Genomic DNA, 24929 nt, shown 5'->3' with positions numbered 1-24929 from the left:
CGGAGAGGTGGACAGGGACCAGATGCATGCAATATACTGGGAAGGAGTTCGGATGTCATTTCTTTTTCATTTCCTCGGTTGTCACTTGTCCCACCTGGCCGGTTTCTTCACTCACCTGCCAACAATCATGCATCGAGAAGGAAAAGCATGGTTCAGCCCAGCCGACTGCTGCGGCCATCCGCACCCTATCGTTTCAGGCATTAAAATCTCAAACTGCAAAGGCAACCCTTGTCACTACCGCCAGAAGGGATAGGAAAAAAATAGAGAGATGAGGGAGCGAATCATCCCTTCCAACCCCTGCTGAGTGTGCAGAGTGAGGGACATATGGAAATTAATATATGCAGCTCTGATCACACGGATCTCCTCGGCATTTTGATTAAACGCCGACGGTTATTAAATACTCTCCTTCTCAGAGCTCATCTCCGAAAGCCAATGTTGCTTTTCATTTTGAACTCTGATGAACTGTCTCAATTCTGTTCACACACCTTGGCTGAGCCGTCGTCGGCTGAAGGCTGGCGTTTGAGGAGGATGGAGAAAATCAATATGAAATGTCAGGCGAGAGGTCAGATGGAGCTCGTTTTTCCCAGCCGGCTGCAGCCAGGGCCGCTGCCGCCGCTGAGCCGAACAAAGGGGGGTGTGCACTGAAGAAGGTCGGCACTTCGGACGAGTCAGGAAAATGAATTTTGCTCGCTTCTTAATTAGATTAGGAGGCTGGCGGTTCAGAGCACTGCTGCTGTCGGTGTCAGGCTGGAGCGTGGCGAGGCAGGGCTGCGGCAGAGGCCCATAGGCCTCTAGCTAGCTCCTGGGCCTCCCTGGGCACTGTCCCCGGGCTCTGCCTCTTTAGGGCTGGGTGACCCAGGCTGCAGGGAGCAGCAGCTCCTGGGGGGCCCTAAGTGTGTGGCTGAGCATGCCTCCTGCTTCTATAGGCCTGTTAACTCTTCCTTGTTCTTTCACAAGGAACTTCTCAGGGGTCGGGTCACAGCTCGGAGGTCACTGCCTGGGGTGTAGACTCCTTGTCTCCTTCCCTCCTGGCACCATGGGCCACTCTTTCATACTACTTTTTACAGTTACAATGTTCTATCTGTCTGTCCCTCCCTGATGAATGTGTTTCTCTTCCTTTGTGTGAGGTTAATTTTATGTATCAAACTGACTAGGGTGTCCAGATATTTGGTCAAGCGTTATTCTAGGTATTTCTGTGAAAGTATTTTGGAATGGCTTCAACATTTAAATTGATAGACTGAGCAAAGCAGATTGCCCTCCCTAATGTGGGTGGGTCTCATCCAATCAGTTGAAGGTCTGAACAGAACAAAAGGCTGACAACCCTCCCCAAACACGAGGGAATTCTTCTGCCTGACTTCTTTCAGCTGGGGCATTCATTTCTGCTGGCTTCGCATCTGAACTGAAAACACTGGTTCTTCCTGGGTCACGGGCCTGCTGGCCTTTGAACTAAAACTATACCATCAGCTCTCCTGGATCTTAGGTCTTTGGACTTGGACTGGAAATATACCACTGGCTCTTGTGGGTCTCCTGCTGTATCACTGTGGATCTTGGGACTTGTTGGCCTCTGTAATTCCATGAGCCAAATACTTGTAATAAATCTCTCTCACACGTACACACGTATACATATATATGAGATATCTATCTACCTACCTACTTACCTATCTACTTATCTTCCTCCTATTGGTTCTGTTTGACTACAGAACCCTCACTAACAAAGACAGGAAGCTCTAAGAGGGAGGAAACCAGGTGTGGTTTCACTCATCATTGTGTCCTCAGCCTTGTAAAGTATCCGATGTATATCGTATGGGCTCAACAAAACTACTTAAACAAGTGAATAGTGGGGCTTCATATATCTGGAAAAAGGGTTGAGGCTTTAGCACTGCGCCCCAGCTGCAGGCCTGGAACAGGGGGATTCGGGTCCTCTGTGCCCCTTACTGCCTCCGGTGTGACCGGAAGATGCCAGGTTCTTACACATGTGATGACGTTTACTTCTCAAGAACAACCAGCCCGATGAGGCTGTCCTGACGATTTCTACTTTCAAATGAGGAACTTGGGGCTCAAAAGGATTCAGCAGCTTGCCCGAGGTCACACAGTAATTGAACGTCAGAGTGGAGTTCTGATTCCAAAGCTTCTGCTTGAAACCTTTCCAGCTCTGGGAGTTTCTAAGGCCTTGTCCTTTTCCCACCCTTCAGGGTTCAGGATTCATCAAACCTCCCAGTGAATTTATTCCTCAATATCTGGGTCTGTATGCAAAGCCCAGGCTCGTGTCTGCCACACTGGGCTGTGAGCACAACGGTGCCCCTCGTACCGTCTCCCACATCCACTCTGGGTCAGCGACCCTACGGGCCGGTTCTGCTTTCACTCACCAGAGAGGCCTGCCCCCGAGACAGCTCCTGTCCCCCCACCCAGAGCATGTCCCCCCTGAATCCCAACCCGCTATTCTGCTCCCATGTGGCTTCTCACCGGTCCCTGTTCCACGTGCCATTTATGTCAACCATCAGGCATTTAGGCATTTACTGAATAAGTATTTACCGAGCACCTACTTCTGTGCCAGGCGGAGGCAATGGGATGTGAGTAAAACAGATTTAGTTCTTCTCCTCAGAGGGTCTGTGGTCTACAGGGAAGGACAATGAACTAGTATCTGTGCGCGATGAATGCCAACCTCTGATACTGCTTACGTCGCCCACTGATTTTTTTTTTTAAAGTTCCTTTTCCTCGTTCTTCCTTCTGATTTCCATAGCCACCTTCCTTCGAAAGTTATGGATTTCCTTTGTATTGAGATGAAAACCAAATGTTTTGATTCTCCTTTCTTTACCACCACTGTGTTCATCTTCCATAAAACTTTGTTCTCCAGCCAAATAATCTCAAATCTCTCTCCACATACTAGGGACTGCGTTTCTCAAACTGGGGCACATGTACATGTCTGAGGAGGAGGAAGCTACGGGGACGCACCAGGCATTACAGAAAGCCAGAAGATAAACACTGCATCTTTGGGGAACATCAATTTTCCTTGAAATTTGGGAGTGGGGTAGAAATGCAATTATTTAATTAAACCGAAAATAGACATTTTATGGGAATAAAATGCAAAATTCACATGAAATTTTAGGAAAGAAAAACAAGACTTCAAAGAAAATCTGTGGCTGGTTTGCACCTCCCCCCAGGGTCTCCAGCCTCCGCTGTTTTGTCTGTGTGGGTGGGCTGGGCCACCCAGGCCTACAGGAGAGGCTGGACTGCTGCTGGATGCCCTTCCTCCATGCAGCTAGGCTCACGACGGCCTGCCCCGCGCTGTGTGTACTCGCTGGAAAAGCTTAAGAAGCGCTGGCTGCCACAGGAGCCAGACTCCGAGTATGGAGTCGTACTCAGTGAATGCACGAACAAATGCATACGTGAATGAATGAATACATGGAGGCATACACGTTGGACTTTGATCTTCAAGGACCAACCTGAGATGAACCATCACCCCTCTTTCACCTCTTTCTTTGATATTCATTCCCCCAAACCTGACACATCCTACTAAGACTCTATGAAGGTTCCATGTCACTTCCTAACTTCAGGCTTTTGCCCATTCTGTGTGCACTGCCCAGAACACTCCCTGCCCTTTCTTTCCTACCTAACCAGATCCTCCGTGTGTTCCACAGAGCTACTCAGCCTCTGCTTTCCCCGTGATGTCTATTCCAAGTGTCTCACCCTCCCCTGAACATCCAACCCCTGTCTCCATCACTCATTTGGGTGTCAACACAATGCCTTGCACACTGTTCCTGAAATGTTCCCTGGGTACACCTTAGGTCACGAGCCAAATTTTAAATGCACTGAATGTAGGAGATGACTTACCTTTGCAGTGGACCCCTCAGAGTTCTCAATAGTAAAAGATAACATCACAGATAGAAGAAAACCATGCTAAAGGACTGGCACGGAATTTTAGTCTAGATATGTGGTTTTCAACCAGGAGCAATTCTACCCCCCCCCCACCCCCCGTGGTATTTCACAACATCAGGAGATAGTTTTGGTTTTCCCGACTTGCTTTGGCCACTCACGACCAGTGGGGAGAGGCCAGAGATGCTGCTAAACATTTTTTGATACATAGGACAGCGCCCTTCCCCTAAGAACTATGTGCCCCAAATTCAATTGTGCTGCTGTTTGAAATCCCTGTCTACATTATAGTATCTTCCTAACTTGTTTCCTTGTCTCTTTTTTCTCCCACTCAGAATCCAACCTCTGACTGGGAGAAATCCTGATCCCATTACTCCCTTGGTTACTTCAGCGGCTGTTCACTGACTTTGAGAAAACATTCGAGTTCTTCAAGATGGCCATACGGTCGGGCTCCTGCATCCCTCCTGAGCTTCAACTCATTTCCTTCTCCAGGTCATTCCCCACATACCAGCCGTATCATTCACCCTGCAGTTTGGCAAACGTTATGATCTTCCATGCCTCAGGACCTTTGCACATGCTGATCCTTCTGCCTTGAACACGTTTCCTCTTGCTGGCTTATGTAAGTAAGTAAGTACTGCTCGAAGATCAGTGCCAGCACCCACAGGAGCAAATATTTATTAGTCACCTATCATGTGCCAGGCCCTGGTTTAGGTGCTGGGGAAACAGCTATGAACAAGACAGAATAGGTTCAAAGAGCTACAAGTCTAGAGAGGCACTCTCCAATAGAACTTCCCACCGTGATGGAAATGTCCTAGATCGGTACTAATATGATAGCTCTGAGCCACAGGTGGCTACTGAGCACTTGAAATGTAGATAATCGGAATTGAAATCTGCCGTAAGCATAGAATACACGATTGTTAATAGTTCATCTAGGCCCCATGACAAACTCATGGAATGGAAGTTACTGTTTTACCTATTTTGCATATGAGAAAACAGGCTCAGAAAGGTTAGGGAAAGTTGGACAAAGTCAGGCAGCTCAGGAGGGGTGAAGCCTGTCTCTGACCTGGGTCTCTGCGGCTCCAGAACCCACAATCTACACGCCACTACACTCTATGCACCAGCTCTCCCGTGCGATACTTCTCACGCCTAAAGAGCAAGCAAAAATGATGACAAGGATGCAGAGATGCACCCCTCTCCTGGCCATACACCGACACTGTCATCCTATCAGTCATGTCAGACAGGGATTGAAATTGGAAACTGGGACAATGGGAGAGAAAGTCTTAATTTCTGGGTCTTTACAGCCAACCATACAGGCTAAAAAGCACTGAGCAAAGGTGATGGGGGGACAAAAAGAGCTCTCGTCCTGCCTAAACATATTGGCAGCTGCATGTTACTTGACACTCGACATGGATGATCACTGCCTCCAGGCAGTTTTACTCTGGGAGCAGTTTCTTTTCTAGAAAGTTCCAGGCCCATCCCATGTACCCCAGCACTCGCTGTCAGTGCCAGCAGGCTTCACCCGCTCACAGAGGTCTTAGAGCCTTTGGCTTCTAAGCACTCAGTCCCCACTAGTTTGGAGCCACTTCTCTCCCACTATGCCTTCAAAACCAGCACGACTCTGGCCTGTGAATCTGCCTGTCCTTTGGTTAACCCATCCCCTTTCTCTGGAGCTTTTCCTTGCTTCCCACTCAGACCACTGGGACTTCCAGAGTTCTGGTTCCCAGAGCCACACCCTCTCCAGGAAGGCACTGACCCCCTCCTGCAGGTGCTATTCTTTTTTTTTTTAATTGATATATAATCAAAATATGACACTGTATTAGCTTCAGGTATACAGCATAATGATTTGATATATGCAGACATTGCAAAATAATCAGCAATAAGCCTAGTTAACATTCATCACCGCAGAGAGTTACAAATTCTTTTTTTGGTGAAGAGAACTGTTAAAGATGTACTCTCTCAGCAACTTTAAAATACGCAGTAGAATATGATTAACCTTGTCACCATCCCCGACCACCGTCCGTGACTGCCTGCATACTCTTGGCCTCTCACACGGTCCAGCAGGCCCTGTGAGCTCCACCACCAAGATCTGTCCACAAGCTACCAGCCCCCTTGTCCACCCGCACACCAGCACCCCTGTCCGGGCCACACTCATCCCCTGACCCCCGCCAGCATATCACAGTGATCCCCAAACTGGTCCCCCTTCCGGTAACTCCTCAGGCTCATTCTCCCCAGAGCAGCCAGAGCGATTTTAAACCATAATTCGGGTCAGGATGCAAGGTGATGTGACAGGGGTCACGTCTCATTCACCTCTGGATTCCACAGCCTTACGCGACCGCTCGTGGAACTGAACGCGAGGGTTCACGTGTACCAACACACCCGATGTGGCGCGGACTCCGGAGTCAGGCCAATGCCCAGGCTTGGCTGCCAGGGGGTGTCAGGTGGGGAGGGGGATCCAAGTCCTCTCGGTTCTCCCCTCCTCCTCCCGCAGGTCAGGGGCCTGGGGCCCGCGCACCCCGCCCTCCCCGTGCACCCCATCCACGTGCGCGGCTCGCTACTCACATTTGCTGTGCCTGTCACACAAGGCCGACGCCCTCATGTCACACAGCCGGATCGTCCCTTTGCTGCTGCTGTACACGAAGCTGTTGCAGTGGTGCGGGTGGAACTCGGCCGCCGTGATCACCTCTGTGAGCTCCTCCATGTTGGCCGGCTTAATGTCCACGATATCTGGCACAGGCGGGTCAAGGACGGCACCGGGACGAGCGGGCAGGGCCTCGGGGGCAAGGAGCCACGCGCACTGGTGCTCGTGGAACCTGCGAGCATTTCCCGCACACAGGGAGTCCTCTGGGTAACGCCGCCAGCACGTGGCGGGGGCTTACTGGTCTTGGCAGAGGGGGACCAGGGAGGCCCGGGGAGGCCTGGGGAGGCCCGGGGCTCAGAGGCATCATTAGCACTCAGGTTTCCTGGCCCCTTAGGAGTATTTCGTCCTCCACAACACGGAGAACATGTCCCATCGACCATCAACGTTATCTGCTCACGCTATCACGCTAAAATGTGCTGAGCTGCAACGACTTTCATTTCTCCTTTGACAACAGTGTGAAGAAGCTAGCCCCATTCCAACTAAATAATTCAGTTTACCTGAACCTTTCCCCAGACTCCTGGGCTGATAAGTGATATCCACGGTAGCCTGCGAACCCTGTTCCATGAAACCCCTGAGATCTTCTTTAATAACACGCGGTGAGAATAATAGCGGCTGCTACTGCCATTTAGTGAGCACTGACGATAGGCCCATTGCCGTGCAAAGCAGATCGTGTACTTTAGTTCAGTTAATCCTCAGAACAGCTCTATAACCTGTCCTTTCCTTATCCCCATTTGTCAGGGGTGGAGGGGGGGCCTGCCCGTGTCCCACAGCTGGAGGGGCGGCCCCAGGATTTCCTCCCAGGTGTAAAACCTGTGCTCTCATTATGCAAAATTTCCTCACTGAAGATACATAGGACCTCAAGCTTCCATAAGCTGTGATTTGCCTTTAGAGCTTGGCTGGGAGTTTAAGCACCTGGAGAAAAGCCCCCCAGTATACGGCGGGACGGTTTCAGCCTCCCATGGAATATACCTTTGTTTTATCATCTGTTTTTCCACAATATTTTCCTTTCTGATCAAGAATGATTATAACTCCATTTTTCAAGACCACATCCTTGTATATTGAAATGAAACATCGGCCCTTTGAATTATGGAGGTGACTCAATGGGCACAAGGACCTTCAGGAGGACGTCTGGCACGTGGGAGGGAATAGGTCTGTGCCGCCCCGGAGCTCAGGGGACCTGCGTGCAGGTTGGGGGGCACTTGGCTGAGCTGCTGAGGACCTGCAACTTCCTGCAAAGGAACTGGCCTCGTGACATAGATGCTGTCACATGGGAAAGCTGACCAAAGCGATTCCCACTTTTCCTAGACTTCATCACTTTTGAGCCACCTTCGTGACTGTGCCCCATGTGTACCTCACCAGCTGGTATCTGCTTACCATGTGTCCTTCCGATCAGCTTCTATCGACTCCCTTTGTTCCCTTAGCCTTGTCTCAGCTTGTAACCCAACATTCATAAAATCATGGGTTGAAGGAGCTGGTTACATTTTAAATAATGTAGATGAACTAAATGCCTATCAATTAAAATAAAAAACGTTTACGTCTGTGCTGGGAGCTTGTCCATCCTGTGCTGGGAAACAGGGCATTGATTCGACAAGGAGTAACGCCACACAGACTCTGCCATTAGGCTGGGAGGGAAGAAAACCTTTTATGCTTCCCATAAAGTTAGTAGCACAGTCCCCTCCCTAGAGCATACATGAGGTACAAGGAAATGCGCTTGCATTTTTAGTCACACAGCCCCGACAGTCATCCGTTCCTGCACGTCACCTACGCTCCCGCAGGAGATCTGTCGCAATAAAGACTCGGGAGGTCGTTGTGCCTCTTTCCCCTTCAGTGATCTCTTACAAGCCCTGTGGGGGCTTTCTACAATTAGTTTGAGACTCAACTAACACTACATTTTACTACAGTTTCCCCCACCAAACCCAGATGCAAATAGGACTTGGGTCTCCAGAGCATGCAGTTCCCCTGGACTCATAAAAGACTACCTCTCAAGTCAGCTGCTGCCTGAGTTATAAATACGACAGCAGTTAGCGCCACACACTGGGGACCAGGAGGCTGTGCCCCCCTGCAGGCCCCAAGCTGCATCTCGGACATTCTCTCCTGCCCCCATGCCCCGGGCGGGTAGCCACGGCTAGGCTCGGGATGGGGCGAGCAGAGGTTAGTGTGTAGCTGCCGTCAGATCCCATCACCTCCGGAAAGAGCCTCCAGAGCCTACCGTGCCAGGGAGCTTGTTTCTCTTTTCCTAAAATAGGGCTAGAAAATCTGGTGTCAGCTTTCTCCACCTCTAGCAGCAGAGCTCTAAAAACAAGCTTCACTGGAAGGGATCTTGGCTGTGTGGGATGGGAAAGTGTCACATCTCCTGTTATTTCTTTCTTACCTAAAAATAAAGCCCTAAGTCAGAACGTGTGAAGACGAAGTGCTTAAAGATATCTGTGAGAGCAGGAAGGAACACCCCCTCGGCGTCCAGAACAGCACCCCGGGGGCTGTGCACACGGAGTCTGCTTTGGGCTGCTTCCTCTGGATCCAGGCTCCCTCCCTCCCACCCAAGCTGGACTTGTAAGCCTCCCCATCGTCCCTTATTCCCAAGCATCACCCTTTTGACTAGAATGTCTGACTCTTCAGGGTTCAGGGATGACTCTAACCCTCTCTTTAATAACCGTGATGACAAGGACAACAAGAGGGCAATAGGCAGCAGTTAATGTTTACCGACCGCCACGCATTGTCTCATTTGACCTTCATCTCAGCCTTGTGCGGTCAGTGCTATTAACAGGCCTGTTCTCCAGCAGAGGAAGATGCGGTAATCGAGGTGAAGTAACCAAGGTCACAGGACTGGCAGGGGGCAGAGCTGGGATTCGAACCTGGTCTGTCTGGCTTCAGAGCCTGGGTTCTTGACCACACACTACTCTCCCTCCCCTGAGGAAGGGCCCTTCCAGAGACAGCCATTCTGACCGGAGTGATTCTGGCTCTCTGGAAGCTCCTTCTGGCTAATCCCAGAGGGCAGCCTGTGTTCTTTTAATTCACTGACCACTTTCGTGGCCACATTTTTCAGAATCAGAATTTGGACGCTGCATCTGTCTCGGGATTCCTGTGTCCTATGATGTGATAAGTATTTTTTCTTTTTTGAACCATAAACTGGGACAGAAACATATGGGATTTCTTGAACTATTCACTGATGGAGGATTTGCTGAGTTCTAAAAACATGAGGGAGGAGACTAGTTACCAAAAATTCAGTGGCTGATGGGGATGATGGGACGGGGTATTTCCCATCTGCATCATCCAGAAACCCAGGCCTTTCCGCTTACTCTGCTCTAAAGGGAGATGCAAGCCTTCAGTGTATGTGGTTTTGCCCTTCATGCTGGGAGGGAAAGAGAAAAGAGATAAGCAGTGCGTGGCTTCCTGTATTATCTTGAAAACGGAATTATGCATTTTGACAGTCAATTTTCTCTTCCCTATGCTTTAGAGCTCTCTATCCAAATTATTTCCCTGTTGTCCCAAAGAACTAAATGGCAAAAGCAAAACATAGCCCTGGATTCACGGCTAATATACAAGGCAGACAGCCAACAGATCGCTATTAAATTAACCCTGGGGCTTGACAGATCTGTTCTTCCTGACCCCAACTGCTTATGGCATTCCTTATTAATGCTGAGCCCAGACAAATTACCTCTCCTAACAAAAGGGGTTAATCTGCTTCTCTGTTGGGACTCTGGAGGCAGCTCTGAGGACAGGAGGGGGCACAGCTAGTTTGGCAGCTGAGCTCCATGCTTGGAAGGCAGAAGGAGGGAAGGTGAGGGCATCGCTGTGCCAGGCAGGGCCTAAGGCATCATTTAAGATAATAATTGAAGACACTGGGAGGTCACCCCTTCAGGGTCTGGCTTCAAACAAATAAGAAGCCAGAGTCATAAATTACATCATCAGTGGGGTGAGGGAATGGAGAGGGTAATGGCAGGACGCTAAGGGGTAGCACGGGGGCCATTCAAAAGTCATTTCCTTCATCTCCAATTTAGAAAAAGCTTTCTACCAAAAAAAAAAAAAAGTCTACTGCAACATGATAAAAGAAAGAGATTGACAATAAACTGTATATATGCAACTATGGAAACGATTAAGTAAATTTTGATCTACCTCATTAAATCGATTTTTGCAATGTAATTCCAAGTCTGTTAAAAGCCATGAAACATCGTATCTGTGGCATGATCATAACGTCAATTAAAACTTATACTCTGAAAATGATGAGCTAAAAGGGAAGATACTAAATGTAATAGTTTTATCTGGGGGGGTCTATGAATTTTCACTTATCAGTTACTATTTCCACATTTTCTTTTAATCACGTAGTATTTCAGGACAGAAAAAGACAAGGTATTTTATATATATTATTGAGAGAAGTTAGATACAAAACATATACACAGTCTGACAAGAGTCATGTAAAAAAATCACAGAGAGAGAGAGAGAGAGAGAGAGGGAACACAGAGTGGAAGGAAATGTGGTCAGTATTTTACAGGGATTAGATGGAAGGTCAGCATATAAGTTACCCTTTAGTAACTCTAGTTTACAAAGGGTAATTTCCCCTTACCATTCGCTCAATCATTCATTCCTTCGTGTAAATCCACAAATGTTTACAAAGAAACTGCTAGTACTTTTCTGGGTACAGGGGATACAGCCATGACCAAAACAGACCAAAACTCCCCCTGATCTATGAAGCCTGTATCCTAGCAGGGGACATGGTCATGAAGCAAGGCAGATAAATATAATATATAATATACTAGAGAGTAATAACTGCTAAGCAGAAAAAGCAAGCAGGGAAGAGAGAGAGAAATGGTACGTGTGTGGATGGACAGGGTGTGTGTATGTCCTAGACTGAACAGAAGAAGGCTTCCTGGATAAATAAAGAATTAAGATTTTTTCTCTTTTATTATTTATTTATTTTTCTCAGCCCTTATAGTTGAATTAGCTAGCATGATGTTAAAATTGTGATGTAAATCCCCTGTATATACAACCAAAACTAAGTGGTGAGATTATAGGTGATTCTAATAATCTCCACAATAAATACTTATTTTTAAACAATAAACATAAAAAAGTGGTTTTCTCGTGTTAGAACTATCTGAGAGAGGTGAGAGACCAGGAGCCTCATCACCATGGGTAAAGTTCAAGATGATACTGTGATAAATATCCTGATTATAACAAAACTGGGTCAGGAGACTGGAATTCAATTTTGATTCCAAGTCTGTTTTGCTCGCAGAACATGTGAAAGCCATTTTCTCTTTCTGGCTTTCAATTTTTTCACCTTTGAACGGGCATAATCTTATTTACTCCAATAACTTCTGAGAGTTTTGATTATGAAATAATTTCATGGAGAAAGTTATTAAATGGATTTATAGTAGACTGAATAATCCCATCTCTCAAAAAAAAACCCACCCCACTTATTTTTCCACAGATAGCTTTCTATGCATTAGTTTTGTGGGCTTTTGAAGCTGATGTCCTTGTATGCTTCTGTCTTTATCAGTGCTGATTTTGCTGATAATGACAAGATTTTTTGTTTTTGTTTTGTTTCATTTCCTTTGTAAGCCCTGCCTAAGCCAATCAAGGGCAGAAAAGCCAAAAAGGAGGCCTTTCTGCAGGCCAGGCTAGAGAGTGGAGTCTATGTTCACCCGGGAAAGACACCCATGTTCAAGAGCAGTTTAAGTTTTTCATGCTGCCGCAGTTAGAGTCAGCCAGTACTGAAGGTGGGTAACAGCCTTAACCACATTGGAGTTGGATTTCCTTTTAGGGAACATGAATTTTTTTTTTTCCCTTTGCAAAGTTTGAATGTAATCTTTGGATATTAAGTACTGATTACAAAGTATCCAGATCTTGTTAGCTGAACGGATGTGTCACTTGATGATAAGACACTGGCAATCTCTGAAGAGGACTCTAAGGGATATTCCTCTTTTAAGAGCTTAAAAAAAGCCAATGTGCAAACATTGATGGAGGGTTTGCCAGTTGCTGGGCTCAATAGGAGAGACTGACGAAGAGACACACAGTGCCGTATTAGTCACTGCTTAGAAGTACGTACTGAGCTACAAAGGACACTGCGCTGAGATGACCCTACTGATTTTGGGGGGGGGGGGGCTTGAAAATCCCATAACCACAGACTCTCTACTATTCACATGACATGGAGCTTGATTCCACCATCAGAAAACACCCAGTATTTCCTCCAAACGTCAGCTCAGATGTTACTTTCTTTATGATGCATTCTAGCCTGTTCTTCATGACTCTCCCTATCTTGTGCACCCACCCACCTTGAATACATCTCACACCTGATCCATATTATTAGTACTAACTGAGTCATTTGAGACGGGGAGATAGAGTATGTTTCACTGGAGTATGGAGTAAGAGCGACGGAGATTTTAATCCCCAAGTCTGTAACCAGTTATATAATCTTGAAACTTGAACAAACTTGTTAGCTCATCTACCAAAAGAGGCAGAAAACTGCCACAGACAATGTGTAGAACATACCTGGTACTTAATACAAGCTCCAAACACTGTTAGTCTCATCTTCCCTAGTATGGTGACATGTCTGTCTCCCTCTGTCCACATACTCGCCTTGCTGGTTTTGTGATATGTCACCTGGTTAGGCTGAATCCTTAGTGTTCCCTCTGTAGGATGTTTCTGGTTATGGTGGGCTAACATGGGCTCAGGAAGGTTGGAGGACAGAAGAGAGGAAGCAGCTGTTGTGTATCTCTCTCACACACACACACACCCCCTTCTCCCACTTATTCAAACACAAATCCAAGTGCTATGGTAAGGGAATCGACTGTAAGAAATTCTGCAGATGTGATTAAAGGCCCCAATAGGATCACTTTAAGTTCATCAAAGGAACATTATCCCAGGCGGGATAATGAATTAATCGGTTGGAAGATATTTAAAGGAAAGCTTAGGCCTTCCCTGAGGAAGAGACTTCCAAAGGCTGCTGGGCCCACACTTGTTCTCTCTTCCTGACTGCCATGTGTGGACAAGCTTCAAATCACGCTCATGCTCTTCCAGCCTACGTGAGATTTTCCATTCCTGACTGATTGCCTTACAGATCCCAGAATTGCTTGGCCAGCCACACAACTGCAAGGCTAATTCATTATAATAAGTCAGTCTCTTTCCCTATCCCTCCTCTCCTTTCTCCCTCTCTGCAGACAGACAGATAGACACACACGCACACACACGCTGATCCCCCAAGAGTTTTGCTTCTCTGGTTGAACTCTGGCTGATTCATCTACCCTTCAGATTATAAGAGCCATAATATCAGGGATGGAGTTTTATTCATCTTGGTATTTCCAGTACACATAGTAAGTGTTCAATAAATGTCTATGGATTTTACTTAAATTCACTGTGACTTAGCAGCCTTCTCTAGGCATAGTTTTTTAAAATGCAGAAAATCCATAGTAGGTCAATAATAGGTCAAGATGCTAGGCCTGGATACTGTAAATCATTTCGCTTGTGGTTTTCTTAGCAAAGAATGGGAGCCAGGCAACAAGATTAGAAGAACAGGGGGCTGGGGAAGTGTTACAGATCATAATAGCCACGATTTATTAAGCCTCCTCTCTGTGCCAGGCGCTTGACTAAGAAATTGACATGATGATCTCATTTAATACCCACAACAACCTTACAAGATTCATGTGTTATTATCTCCATTAAATGATGAGGAAATGGAGGGTCAGGGAGATGTTAGGCAACTTGTCAAGGTCACACAGATTTTAGGAGATAAACCGGATTCAAGTCCAGTAACTGTGACTCCTGAGTCTAACTACTAAGCTAACTACTACTAACTATGAAGCATTCTAACATACTAAGCTATACTGCTCTGAGGACTCTCAGAAAGCCCAAGAACCCTGCCTAGCTGCTTTCTTGCCCTCTCCTCTGACACCATGAGGTCCAAGGGGCTTTCCCCGTGCAGAGGGAAATCCCTCATCTCATAAAGCCCAGGCATGGCAGACGCAGAGGGGCAGCAGTCACACAAGCAAAGTACCAGGCCTTCGAAAACCCACCAAGGCTGCGTGTAATACAGGAAGGAGGAGCCTGCCCCGGCACACGTGGACCAGTGTGCCGGCGGTGTCACTGGAATGCTCTCATTTTACACTAAATGCCAGTCTCACAGTCATATGTACATTTATGGATGGAAGCCAGAGCAGCGACAAGGGAGATGAACTTGTATCAGGCCCCACAGTTTCCTTCAAAGCCTGCCAGGCAGGATCCCACCATATTAAAAGGAAGACCGCTGTCCATGGTACTATAGGGAGACAGACGCCAAGAGTTGAGGTTATACCATCCCCTGCGCAGGGAATCAAGTCCAAAAGGGCCTCAGCTCAGTTGACAAATGAAGCTGATATACAGGGCTGCTAAGACCAAGGTCAGTAATGAAGCACCGTGAGAGTCCAGATGTCTTCCCTCACAGAGATGCTCTGTCTCATGTCCAGAGACCAGACTTCCGTAAGATGTGGCTTCTGCTGACCTTTTTAGCCTTCCTTACACCATGCTCCACCACATTCTCTGGGCTCCAGTCACAATGGCCTTTTTAGAGTTCCCCCAACACTGTCATCCTCCCTTCTGCCACATGCCCTTTGTACATGCTGGACCTATCTCTCCCCACCTCTTTGCCAAGTGAGCTCATACTCTTGCTCTTTCAGATCTCAACTCAGTAATCAATTCCTCTGCAAAGTCTTCTTTTATTGTCTCATCTGAATCAGATTTCAAAAAGGAAGCACTCACACAACTGTATTTCCTTTCCTCACAGGGCTTTCTTCTGTTTGTAATTATATGCTCATTAGTGGGATTATTTGATGAATGTCATTCTGAAAGCAGAAAATTTCTTTTCACTTTAGTATCTCCATGGCTTTAGTGCAGTGCTTGGCACAAACTAGGTACTCAGAATACAGTTGTTGAGGGCTGTATCTTTACTTTTACTTGACAGGAGCCTATCAGTAGGTCCCATATTGGACTAGGTAAAGGCCCAGGTGAACTCATTGTTAGTTTGAGAAGAGCGTTCAAAGGATCCTAAGTATACCACAGAAAACTAATTTGAAAAGTTAGGGCTGCTTCTGGCCCTAGAAAATCACTAATCTAGCAATGAGTTATTATTGTCCTAAAGTAGTTAACCCATTAAGGCCAAAGTTTGACCACTTCAAGACAGAACCTGTTACATAAGACAAGGACAGACTGGCTATGGAGGGAAGGGAGAGGATTCAAGCTGTCACAAGGCCAGGAATGCTTCAATCTGATCTGGTGTTGAACACAAGGCCCTGGACCCCAGAGACCCTGCAAATATGTGGTAACTAGGATATAAGGAGCAACATCTTGAAAAGAGCATCAATTGCAAAACCAAAGGAGGAGTCTAGAATGGAGATGACCCAGATAATGAAATCAGCAGAATAGAATCCGCCATACTAACATTCAACTTTTTAGTTTTCTTTTTCTTTTTTTTTTTTTTTTTTAGATTTTACTCATTTATTTGACAGAGATAGAGACAGCCGGCGAGAGAGGGAACACAAGCAGGGGGAAGTGGGAGAGGAAGAAGCAGGCTCATAGCGGAGGAGCCTGATGTGGGGCTCGATCCCATAACGCCGGGATCACGCCCTGAGCCGAAGGCAGGCGCTTAACCGCTGTGCCACCCAGGCGCCCCCTTTTTTTCCATGATAATCACTCTTGTTTTGTAAACTGTTTATCACTCATTTAGCAGGAGACTGGCCTAAGCATATATGTTTATGTGTGTGTATATCTACACACATATATGGATATATTTTATATGCAGTTGACCCTTGAACAATGTGGGGACTAGAGAAAATAAAACATTATTAAGAATATCATAAGGAAGAGAAAAATACATTTATAGTACTGTATTGCATTCATCAAAAAAAAAAAAAATCTGTAAGTGGACCCATGTAGTTCAAACCCATGCTGTCCAAAGGTCAATTCTATATATAAAATTTACCCACGTATACATATTAAAAATAGAAATCTTTTAAATATAAATGTATAAAATATAATCTTTAAAAAAATTCTCACAGTCCTCTTTGATAGAGCTCCTCTCTAAAGATCATGAGACAGAGGATAAGTTAAGAGCCATGTTAAAGCTTACATGGTTACCAAGCTCAGCAAGTGGTGGAGCTGAGTGTGAACTTCAGGACTTTCAGAGCTTCTAGAACGGCACAGCCTGTGTTCACAACCATAATGCCAGTGTCATACCAAATGCCAGGCAGTGGAAGTCATGACTTATTTTTTAGCCAGACTGCAAGACTACTTATCTTACTATTTACTTACTTATCTTACTATTTACTTTTCTTTATATATACTTACTTTGTAATTTAAGTGGATTTTTCAGTATCTATGAGATCGTCAGACTGCTATGATAGCTGTATTTTCTAGTAGTCATGATCATAAATACTAATTTTGAAAATGAGAAAGTCCACATAGTGCTTAGAAGCACCTTGACTACCTCCCCAGTGGTACTCCTACCATGCTCCGGCAACCCCCGTTATTCTATTCTGAACCATGTTTTCCAGCCTTCCTTGTGGATAAGAGGCATTACAGAAATGGCGCTCAACAACGTATGATTTAGTAAGAGCTGCCTCCTGGTTGGTGTTTTTCTGAGGGTGTTTTCAAAGCTGGCCGCTTCCTACCCCAGACGTGGCTACACTTCAGTGACAGGAGGCAAAAGGGTCCCAGTTTGTACCGTCAGCTTAGCGCTTAAGGCGGTTTGGTTGAAAAGAACTATATAGATATCAGCGATCATCATTCTCATGATGACAATGATTATTTTACATATGGCTGCTTTAAGGGTGAATGGCACAGTCTCATTTGTATGCCAGCATCTGGCAGGCTGTCACACATCTGCAGAATATAACCTAAATTGTGCTATTAATATTTCCCCTTTGCATTCTCCCCAAGACAGCTGTCTCCCAAAACACCTAAAGAAACCCCCCTCGCTCTTGAAGGCCTAGAGGCAAATCTAGAAAACATGTCACCTAGACTGGGGACAGCAGGCGCTCAGAGTGACAGCAGCTGAGTCTGAGCAGATTCCTGGCTCTTGGAAAAGATGTAAAAGGAGAAAGGGAACCACAACCCACATTCATTCTATTAGCAGCCATACTTCCAGGCAAAATCTGTAGGCAGGCTCTCTGAGGCTCAGATAGTAGGTAGAGTCTGCTCTGTGATCAACAACAGGGGCCAGTCATGGTCCTGAGGGTCAGGTCTCAGTGCCTCCGTCACTGCCACTGCTTGCTTAAAGCTGCCTTCCTTAGAACGTCTTGGCAAACCAAGAAACTGACTCTTACGCAGAGAGAACAAAGTAACGGTTACTGGAGGGGAGGTGGGTGGGAGGACGGGTGAAACAGGTGATGGGGAGTAAGGACAGCACTTGTGATGAGCACTGAGCAATGTACGAAATTGCTGAATCACCCATATTATACACCTGAAACTAATATTACACCGCATGTTAACTAACTGGAATTTAAATAAAAACTCAAAAAAGCGCCTTAGGCAACTACCAAGCACTCTTCTGTGGTGGAGACTAGCTAGCTGTGTACCAAGACCAATTTTTTTTTTACATGCATAGCTATACTACATTTCCCAGCTTCCTTTGCAGTTAGAGGTAGCCATGTGACTGACTTCTAACCAATGGAATTCATGCTATTTTAGGGCCTGGCCCCAAAGAGCCTCCCGAATGCGGCTCTCTGCAATCTTTCCTTTTGCTGTCCTGACTGCAGGTAAGGTTGGGCCAGTGGGGAGCTGCAAGATGGAAGGACTTATTTCTCTGATTCACAATTTGGAGGAGGTTGCTTGCTGGTAGGGATCATCATAATGGACTTTATAAAAGAAAGCATCTTTTATGTGTTTGAGCCACTAAGCGGTCTATTTTTAACAAAACATCCAGAGCTTTACTATAACCAACGTACTCTTAAAGTGCAATTTCCAGGTTAAATTTCATGATCACTGGAGCACCTGGGAGGCTTAGTCAGTTAAGCATCCAACTCTTGGTTTCCACTCAGGTCATGATCTTGGGGTTGTGAGATTGAGTCCCGAGTCAGGCTCCCCACTCAGCAGGGAGTCCGCCTGTTCCTCTCCTTCTGCCCCTCCCCCAGCTTGTTCTATCTCTCTCTCTCTCAAATATATAAATCTTAAAAAAAGAATTTCATGATCAACTGTCTACTGGATAATTCCACTTCAGTGACTTATCGCACTTCAAACTTGACCTGCCCAACCAAAATGGTATTCTCTGTGTCTCAGAATGTTCTAGGTACTCAGATACAGGAATAGATCATACAAAGATCCCTTCTCTCACAGAAATTACACTCAAATATGGGGAAACCCAAAATTGACACACACACAAATTTCAAATAGTGATATGTGCTGTGAAGATAAGAGGGATAGAGGGCTATGGGGCGCTACTTGGCAGTTAATGGAAAAAGGACCTCTGAGGAGGTGACATTAGATTGAAGCTGAATGATGACATGTAGTTAGCCACATGAACTCCGGGGACAGACTTCAGAAAGAAGGAACAGCAAATACGAAGAGACAGAAGAACAAAGTTTATCCAGGAACAGAGAAGAGGTGAATTGGCTGAAGAAGAATGAATTTGGGGAGAGTGATATGACAGGACAGCAAAGAGGGAGGCAGGGCCCAGATAACGTAGACTCTTATAGTTTAAGGTAAAGAACGTGGATTTTATTCTAAATTCATTGGGAAGCTACCAGATGTCTGAAGCAGCGGAAGGATAAAATTTGAATCAAATACTGAAAGGCCCACTCTGTTATGGGAACATGAACTATGTAGAAGATTAAGAAAAAAGGAAGACTAAACAGGAGATTATTGCAGTCACACGGATGAGGGGATAGTGGCCTATGCTCGTGTAGGGTGGTAGGAGTGGAGGGCGAGAGCAAGGAGTTGATTCGAGATATATTTCAGAGTAAGCACTATCGGGGGCTCACAGATTGGTTCAGGGGTAGGGAGGCCGGTGAGTGAGAGAAAAAAAAATCCATACTGACTCCTAGGTCAGGTTCTCAGCTGCCTGGGCAGAGAAAGCATTACGTGAGAAGGGGAATTCAGGCAAGGAGTCAGATTGTGGTGGGATGGACCACAGGAGAGGTAGTGAATAAACGACCCATCTCTATTGTGAAACAGAGGGTCATTATAATGGGATTAGAATGTTGGCTCAGACACCGATTCAACAATTTTCTTGATGTCGTTCGATTTTAGCTAAATAGGGGATGGTATTATTTACATTAGGGGGCTGTTTATCAAATATACCTTTGGTGTATGGAGACTAGAAGCAAGCATGATGGGGACATGAGGATTGCTAACAAAGTTTGGTTTCTTGATCTGGATGCTGTTTACACAGGTGTGCTCTGTGGAAATTCATCAAGCTATAAAATTATGATACGTGCACTTCTCAAAATGAGATTCAATGCATGAAGTTCCTATTGTAGTGCGTGGAATTTAATAAATGGCAGCCAGTATTATTTTCACCACGCTGATACAAACCATCTCATGTGTACCTGTGGTCTACGCTGCCCACACAGGCCATTTACAAATCCTTTCACAAGAGGAAGGAACCCTAACTGAATTCTGGGGTCTTATTTCATAGTTGATAAAGTTGCAACGGACATGAATTCATGACACACAAATGCCTCTGTGCAAACGAACTGACTCTGAGTTCCAACCCAGAGGCAGTCCTGGACCACTATGTCAGTAATTCAGTACTTCTCTAAGTTTGTTAGGATGAAGGATGGATGCCAACATAATTTAAAAGGGAACAGTCCTCCACAAGCGCTAGGAGTGTTGTGTAGTGACGGCTGCTTTCTTTTCTACTTCCCCCCAAGCCTGTTCATACCTGAAAACTTATGATTCAAGCCAACTGGTTATTGGCCCCCAGGAAAGGATACTAAAACTTTGATTGGTTATTTCAAAGTTCCAGAGGTTAATCCTCAGGTCATCAGCTGACATGTAGGTCTCATAGTCGCTGTTGACTGATATAGAGTTGATGTGATATGTGTGTGCGTTGGCAAATACTCTTCGCGGGGTGGCCTCCACCATCAGGTCCATGGGTCTCAGGACAGGCACCTGGGATGGAAGAGAAACAAATCACTTCAGAACCAAAGCTCTTCACCAGGAAAAAAGTGTGCATGGCTATGTCCTTCATCATCACACACAAAATCATAACCACAGTTAAAAAGCTTGAAGTTAGAGAAGCAGACCAATAAATCCCATACTTCTGTCTCCTCTGTTCCTTTAGTTGTATTTTACTTTTTCTACTCCTTCTAGTTTTACTTCTTTCTCAAAAGAGGTCACCATCATTTAGCCCTCATGGGCAATTTCATCCTTTAAAGGTTCGGAGTTTTGTTTCCTGGCCTCTCTACGTGGCCTCATCCTGGGGGAACTGAACTTAGAATCTACTGTGTCAGTAGCTTCCAGAGCTGTTGTTCCAAGCTGCCTGCTTGTTTGTTTTAAACAAGAAGTATAGTTTAAAAAGGAAGTTGTGGGCAAATTCTAGAAATATCTAGTTCAACTTTGATCTACGTTTATACTGTGGCTTAGGAGGTCTAGACCCCATCCTGGCTTTTTCTTCATTTTTTAAGGGCATTTTGAGAAAATATATAACCATCCAAGATTCTAAGAGCCCAGATTCAGCCGTTAGTATATAGGGCACTCATTGACATCCTGCTTTACCTGGGAAAATCTTGGTCTATACCTGTTGTCTTCGTGTACCAACCACATAATACCCACTGTCACGTCAAAACTGTCCTAGTTTAGACAATGAAGTATATGGTCATCTTACTGATAGATAAAGTGTACTCAGTGATTATTTGTTGAATGAGTGAATAAGAATATTTGAGCAAATGTTTTCTTCCCCCTGGGTCAAAGAATCAGGCAGTTAAATAGATTCCCACACACGAAGCTCCTGCTGGCAAATATGTACAAAGACCCATCACTCTTTTGACTCCCTCTTTGAATTCAAGGGCACTTCTGACTCTACCTGGGTGAACTGGCTCCTGAGAAAGTGAGAGAACACCAATGCCTGACGGCGGACAGACTAAAAACAAAACAAACACAAAACTCAGATGTGGTCCTTTACTAGAAAGAAGAAAATAAAAGGACCAAAAGCTATTTCCCTTTCAAGGAAGTCATCTCTTGCAACTGAGCTGACTTGCTGACTGATTTGCTTCCGGGTGGTCGATTAAGACTTCAACTTCTGGATTTGTTTCAACCCAGGGGGTAAGGGCAAGAGGGCAGAAACAAAGGTTACACTTTGTGAAGTGTACTCACCTCAACAGTATAACCTCTTACAAAACAGAATTCTCCCAGTTCAGTGTTGAAGGAGCTTAGCTCCCTCAAACTTTTGAGAGAGTTTTTAACTATATAGCTATGGGGCTAGATAGGCAATGTGGATGTGGGAAGAACCAGGGATCCTCTGAACACCAGGAAAGGCGGGGGAGGGAAAGTCTTTGTGAAGCCTCCACCCCAATTATGGACAATGGTTTTAGAGCATAAGCTCAGGGATGGCAAGAACTGCAAGGCCTGGGTTCTCATCACAGATTCATGCCATACCTAAAGGCTGTGTGCCCCTGGGTGATAAACCTTCCCCTCGGGGCTCTCGGGATCCTATCTGAAAAACCAATAATACCCACTGTGCCCTAGTGGGGCACAGGAAGGTTTCTGTGGAGATAATATGCCTTCGGGTTCACCTTCTTTCTCACCCATTCAGCAACATTTATTGGGCTCTATACCAGGTCCTGGGGTAGTGGTAGAGCGTTTGAATATAAGGTCTGGGGGGATCCAACTGGTGAGCAAAACCAGACACTTCCTGCCTTCATCCCGCTGGTCTAGATGGGGGCAGGAGATACGAAGTCCTGTCATAATAAAACACAGTAAGCGCCCCAAAGGGGAGGATATCATGCAAGGGGGGATTTGACATGGTCAGGGAGGCCCAGAGAGCTGTTGCTGAGGAAGTATGGGGTGGATAACTGCGAAGGATGAGAAGAGGTTTACTAGTCTGGGAGGGGAGAAAATAGCATGTGCAAAGGTCCTACGTTGGGGGTAGTGCAAGAATGAAGGGCTGATAGGTCATGTGGGTGAGACAGAAGGAGGGATGGGAGCCATGGTAAGAGGTGAAGTAACAGGGTAGGTCACAGGCAAGAACCCCCCCCAAAAGATTTTTGCTATTATCCTTAGAGAAATGGGCAGAAATAAAAAGATTTTCATTGACTGTGGTATGATCAAAGCTTTGATGACATCATTTCTGACGTACCGCGGAGTACAAGTCAGAGGACAAATGAAGTAAAAATTTGGAAAGGAAAGTGATACTGTATCAAACACCAATGAAGGGTGCATCTGAGTCAAGACTCTGTAATGGATAAAAAAAAAAAGTGTCTCTGCTCTTGGGAACTCTCCCTGCAAATGTTTATTGGGCATTTGCTCCTCTGTGTCCATCATTCTTTGTATATCGTCTCTGGGAATTCTTTCAACAGCTCTGTGAAATAGGGGCTGGTGTGAGTTCTATTACAAAGAGAAAGCTCAGGTTCCGAGAGGCGAAGTCACTGGCCCAGGGTTGCCCAGCTAGAGGAGGCTCTGAGGCTCTGTAAGAATTGAACACGAGAGCCTAGCTGACTGCAAAGCTGGTGCTCCCTCTCGTCTCCCACCACACTCGTATATCATGCATGGCAGGAAGTGATAAATGCTCCTATGTGACATGAATAAACTGCCATGCTATTTATGGAGCCGGCACTATTACTGATAATAATAACTGTAGTGGTAGTCAACGAGTTTTGTAGTGAAGCTGCCTCTAGAAACCTCTATTAGGTGTTGTAGGTGATCCTGGTATTTGTATCGGGGGGACTATTCTGCGTGCTTTCAAAAACACATGCCACGCTTTTGTAGTCTGTCATAAAGGAGCTCCCCACCTGGAGCTTTTGAGGGCTACCTGTGCTTCCTCTGCCCACCCCCCGACCCCTGCCCGGAGGTAGCAGAGCTCAAAGCCGGCTCCCCGGGGCCACAGAAGAAATGGAATCTGCAAGGACTTCCCGTGGCTCCTCCTACACTCCTCCCTGAGCCTCCTTCATTACTGCGCATTGTCCGCAGAGGCTTCCCGTGGCTGTGGTGACAGGGAAGGAGCATGACAGCCAGGATCAAGAGGCATTACAAAGTGGGAACTGCCAGCCCAGAGCGTCAGCTTAATGTGACGGGCCTGCCTGCTAATTCAGGCTGACATATTCCATGATGTACCACTTAATGGGGAAGGCTCCATGGAGGTGTCTGGGGAGGGAGCCTCTCACGCTTCACCCAGATAAGGCAGAGGGATAAGTGTCATTTGTGCTATTCCAGCACCATTCCCATGCCCGGGTCAAGGCCTGTCCATTGCCGAATGGTGCCCCTCCCAGGAAGGGAGAGGTCTGGCTCGAGCTGGACAGCATGACTGATGAAGAAGCCCCACCGGGACCGTGTTCGCCCACAGCTCTGGCTACCTACTGCCTTCTGGGACAGGCGGGGAGAAGAGAAGGACACCATGCTCTGAGCTGGGCCCACCGGCACCCATTAGGACTTTCTCTGTACGACGTTCATGGAGGCTTCCGTGCCCTGGGCCAGCCACCGTGGTGGAGCCCCCCTGCCCCGAGTCCAGGGCCCTGCTTCATCCAGCCCTCTGCCTTCTCTGGGCAAAGGCCTGGGGAAGAGTCTTCTGTTTGCCCATTTCATAGGGCAGGTTCAGGGAGGTGAAGTGTCCCATCCAATGTCCCACAGAGAGTAAGCTGAGGGGCTGAACCGAGGCAGTTTGGTTTCTGAGTGAGCACACTATGCAGACGAAACTATTAGAGGGAAATCTGAAATTCCCATTTTTGCAGGTCAAAAATCACCAAATCTCTGTAACTGCATACGGTTCTGCCTCATACTTTGGAAGGACTCTGTGCTATGGAGATGTGACACTGACCCATGGAACAATGAATCTCAGAAGAGCCGTTTTCAAGGACCGTCCTGTGTGTGTGCACGCATGTGTGTGCACGCGTGTGTGTGCATGTGTGTGAGGGGGATGGGAAGCTGATGAGAGGCTGAGCCTATCTAGGTTTTACCTTCTTCGTCACTCTTGGCAGTATGTTGGGATTCTCAATCGGATCTTGCTTAAATAAATATTTCTGTGAGCGAGGAAAGTTTGAAAACAACTGGCGAGGCAGTACACGCAACGTGCAGAAGAGGGACTCAAGAACTGCAGAAGTGAAGGGCCTTGTCCGGTGGCTCAGGAAGGGGCTGCCAGCACAGTCCGGGTTCCTACCGCCCATCCCAGAGCTTCCTCTGCCCCCAAACCACGTGCCTGAATCACTCTCCCCAGGACCAGAGCGCCTCCCCCCCTTCTGCCAATCGTCGGAACGAAAACTGGATAAAACCCAGGATCGAGCCAGGACCTTTGTAGCTTGCAGTTCAAAGC

General features: G+C 46.4%; 1 protein-coding gene across 4 annotated transcripts in view; it reads right to left on the bottom strand.

Annotated features, from left to right (window-relative positions):
- Positions 1-24929, bottom strand: part of PPP2R2B (protein phosphatase 2 regulatory subunit Bbeta) — a 633944-nt gene that overhangs the window by 32511 nt on the left and 576504 nt on the right. For all 4 annotated transcript variants that reach the window (XM_087862155.1, XM_087862156.1, XM_045794355.2 and 1 more), the window contains 2 exons: positions 20401-20578; positions 6430-6594 (listed from right to left, as the gene is read on the bottom strand). In XM_087862155.1, the coding sequence (XP_087718281.1) occupies positions 6430-6594; positions 20401-20578 (343 nt within the window). The remainder of the gene's footprint in view (positions 1-6429; positions 6595-20400; positions 20579-24929) is intronic.

This window comes from Ursus americanus, chromosome 5 (genome assembly GCF_024610735.1).
Source record: "Ursus americanus isolate L20-20 chromosome 5, mUrsAme1.1.p, whole genome shotgun sequence".
NCBI lineage: Eukaryota > Metazoa > Chordata > Mammalia > Carnivora > Ursidae > Ursus > Ursus americanus.
Note: the sequence above shows the minus strand (reverse complement) of the source record. Positions and strands in the feature narration are given on the sequence as shown.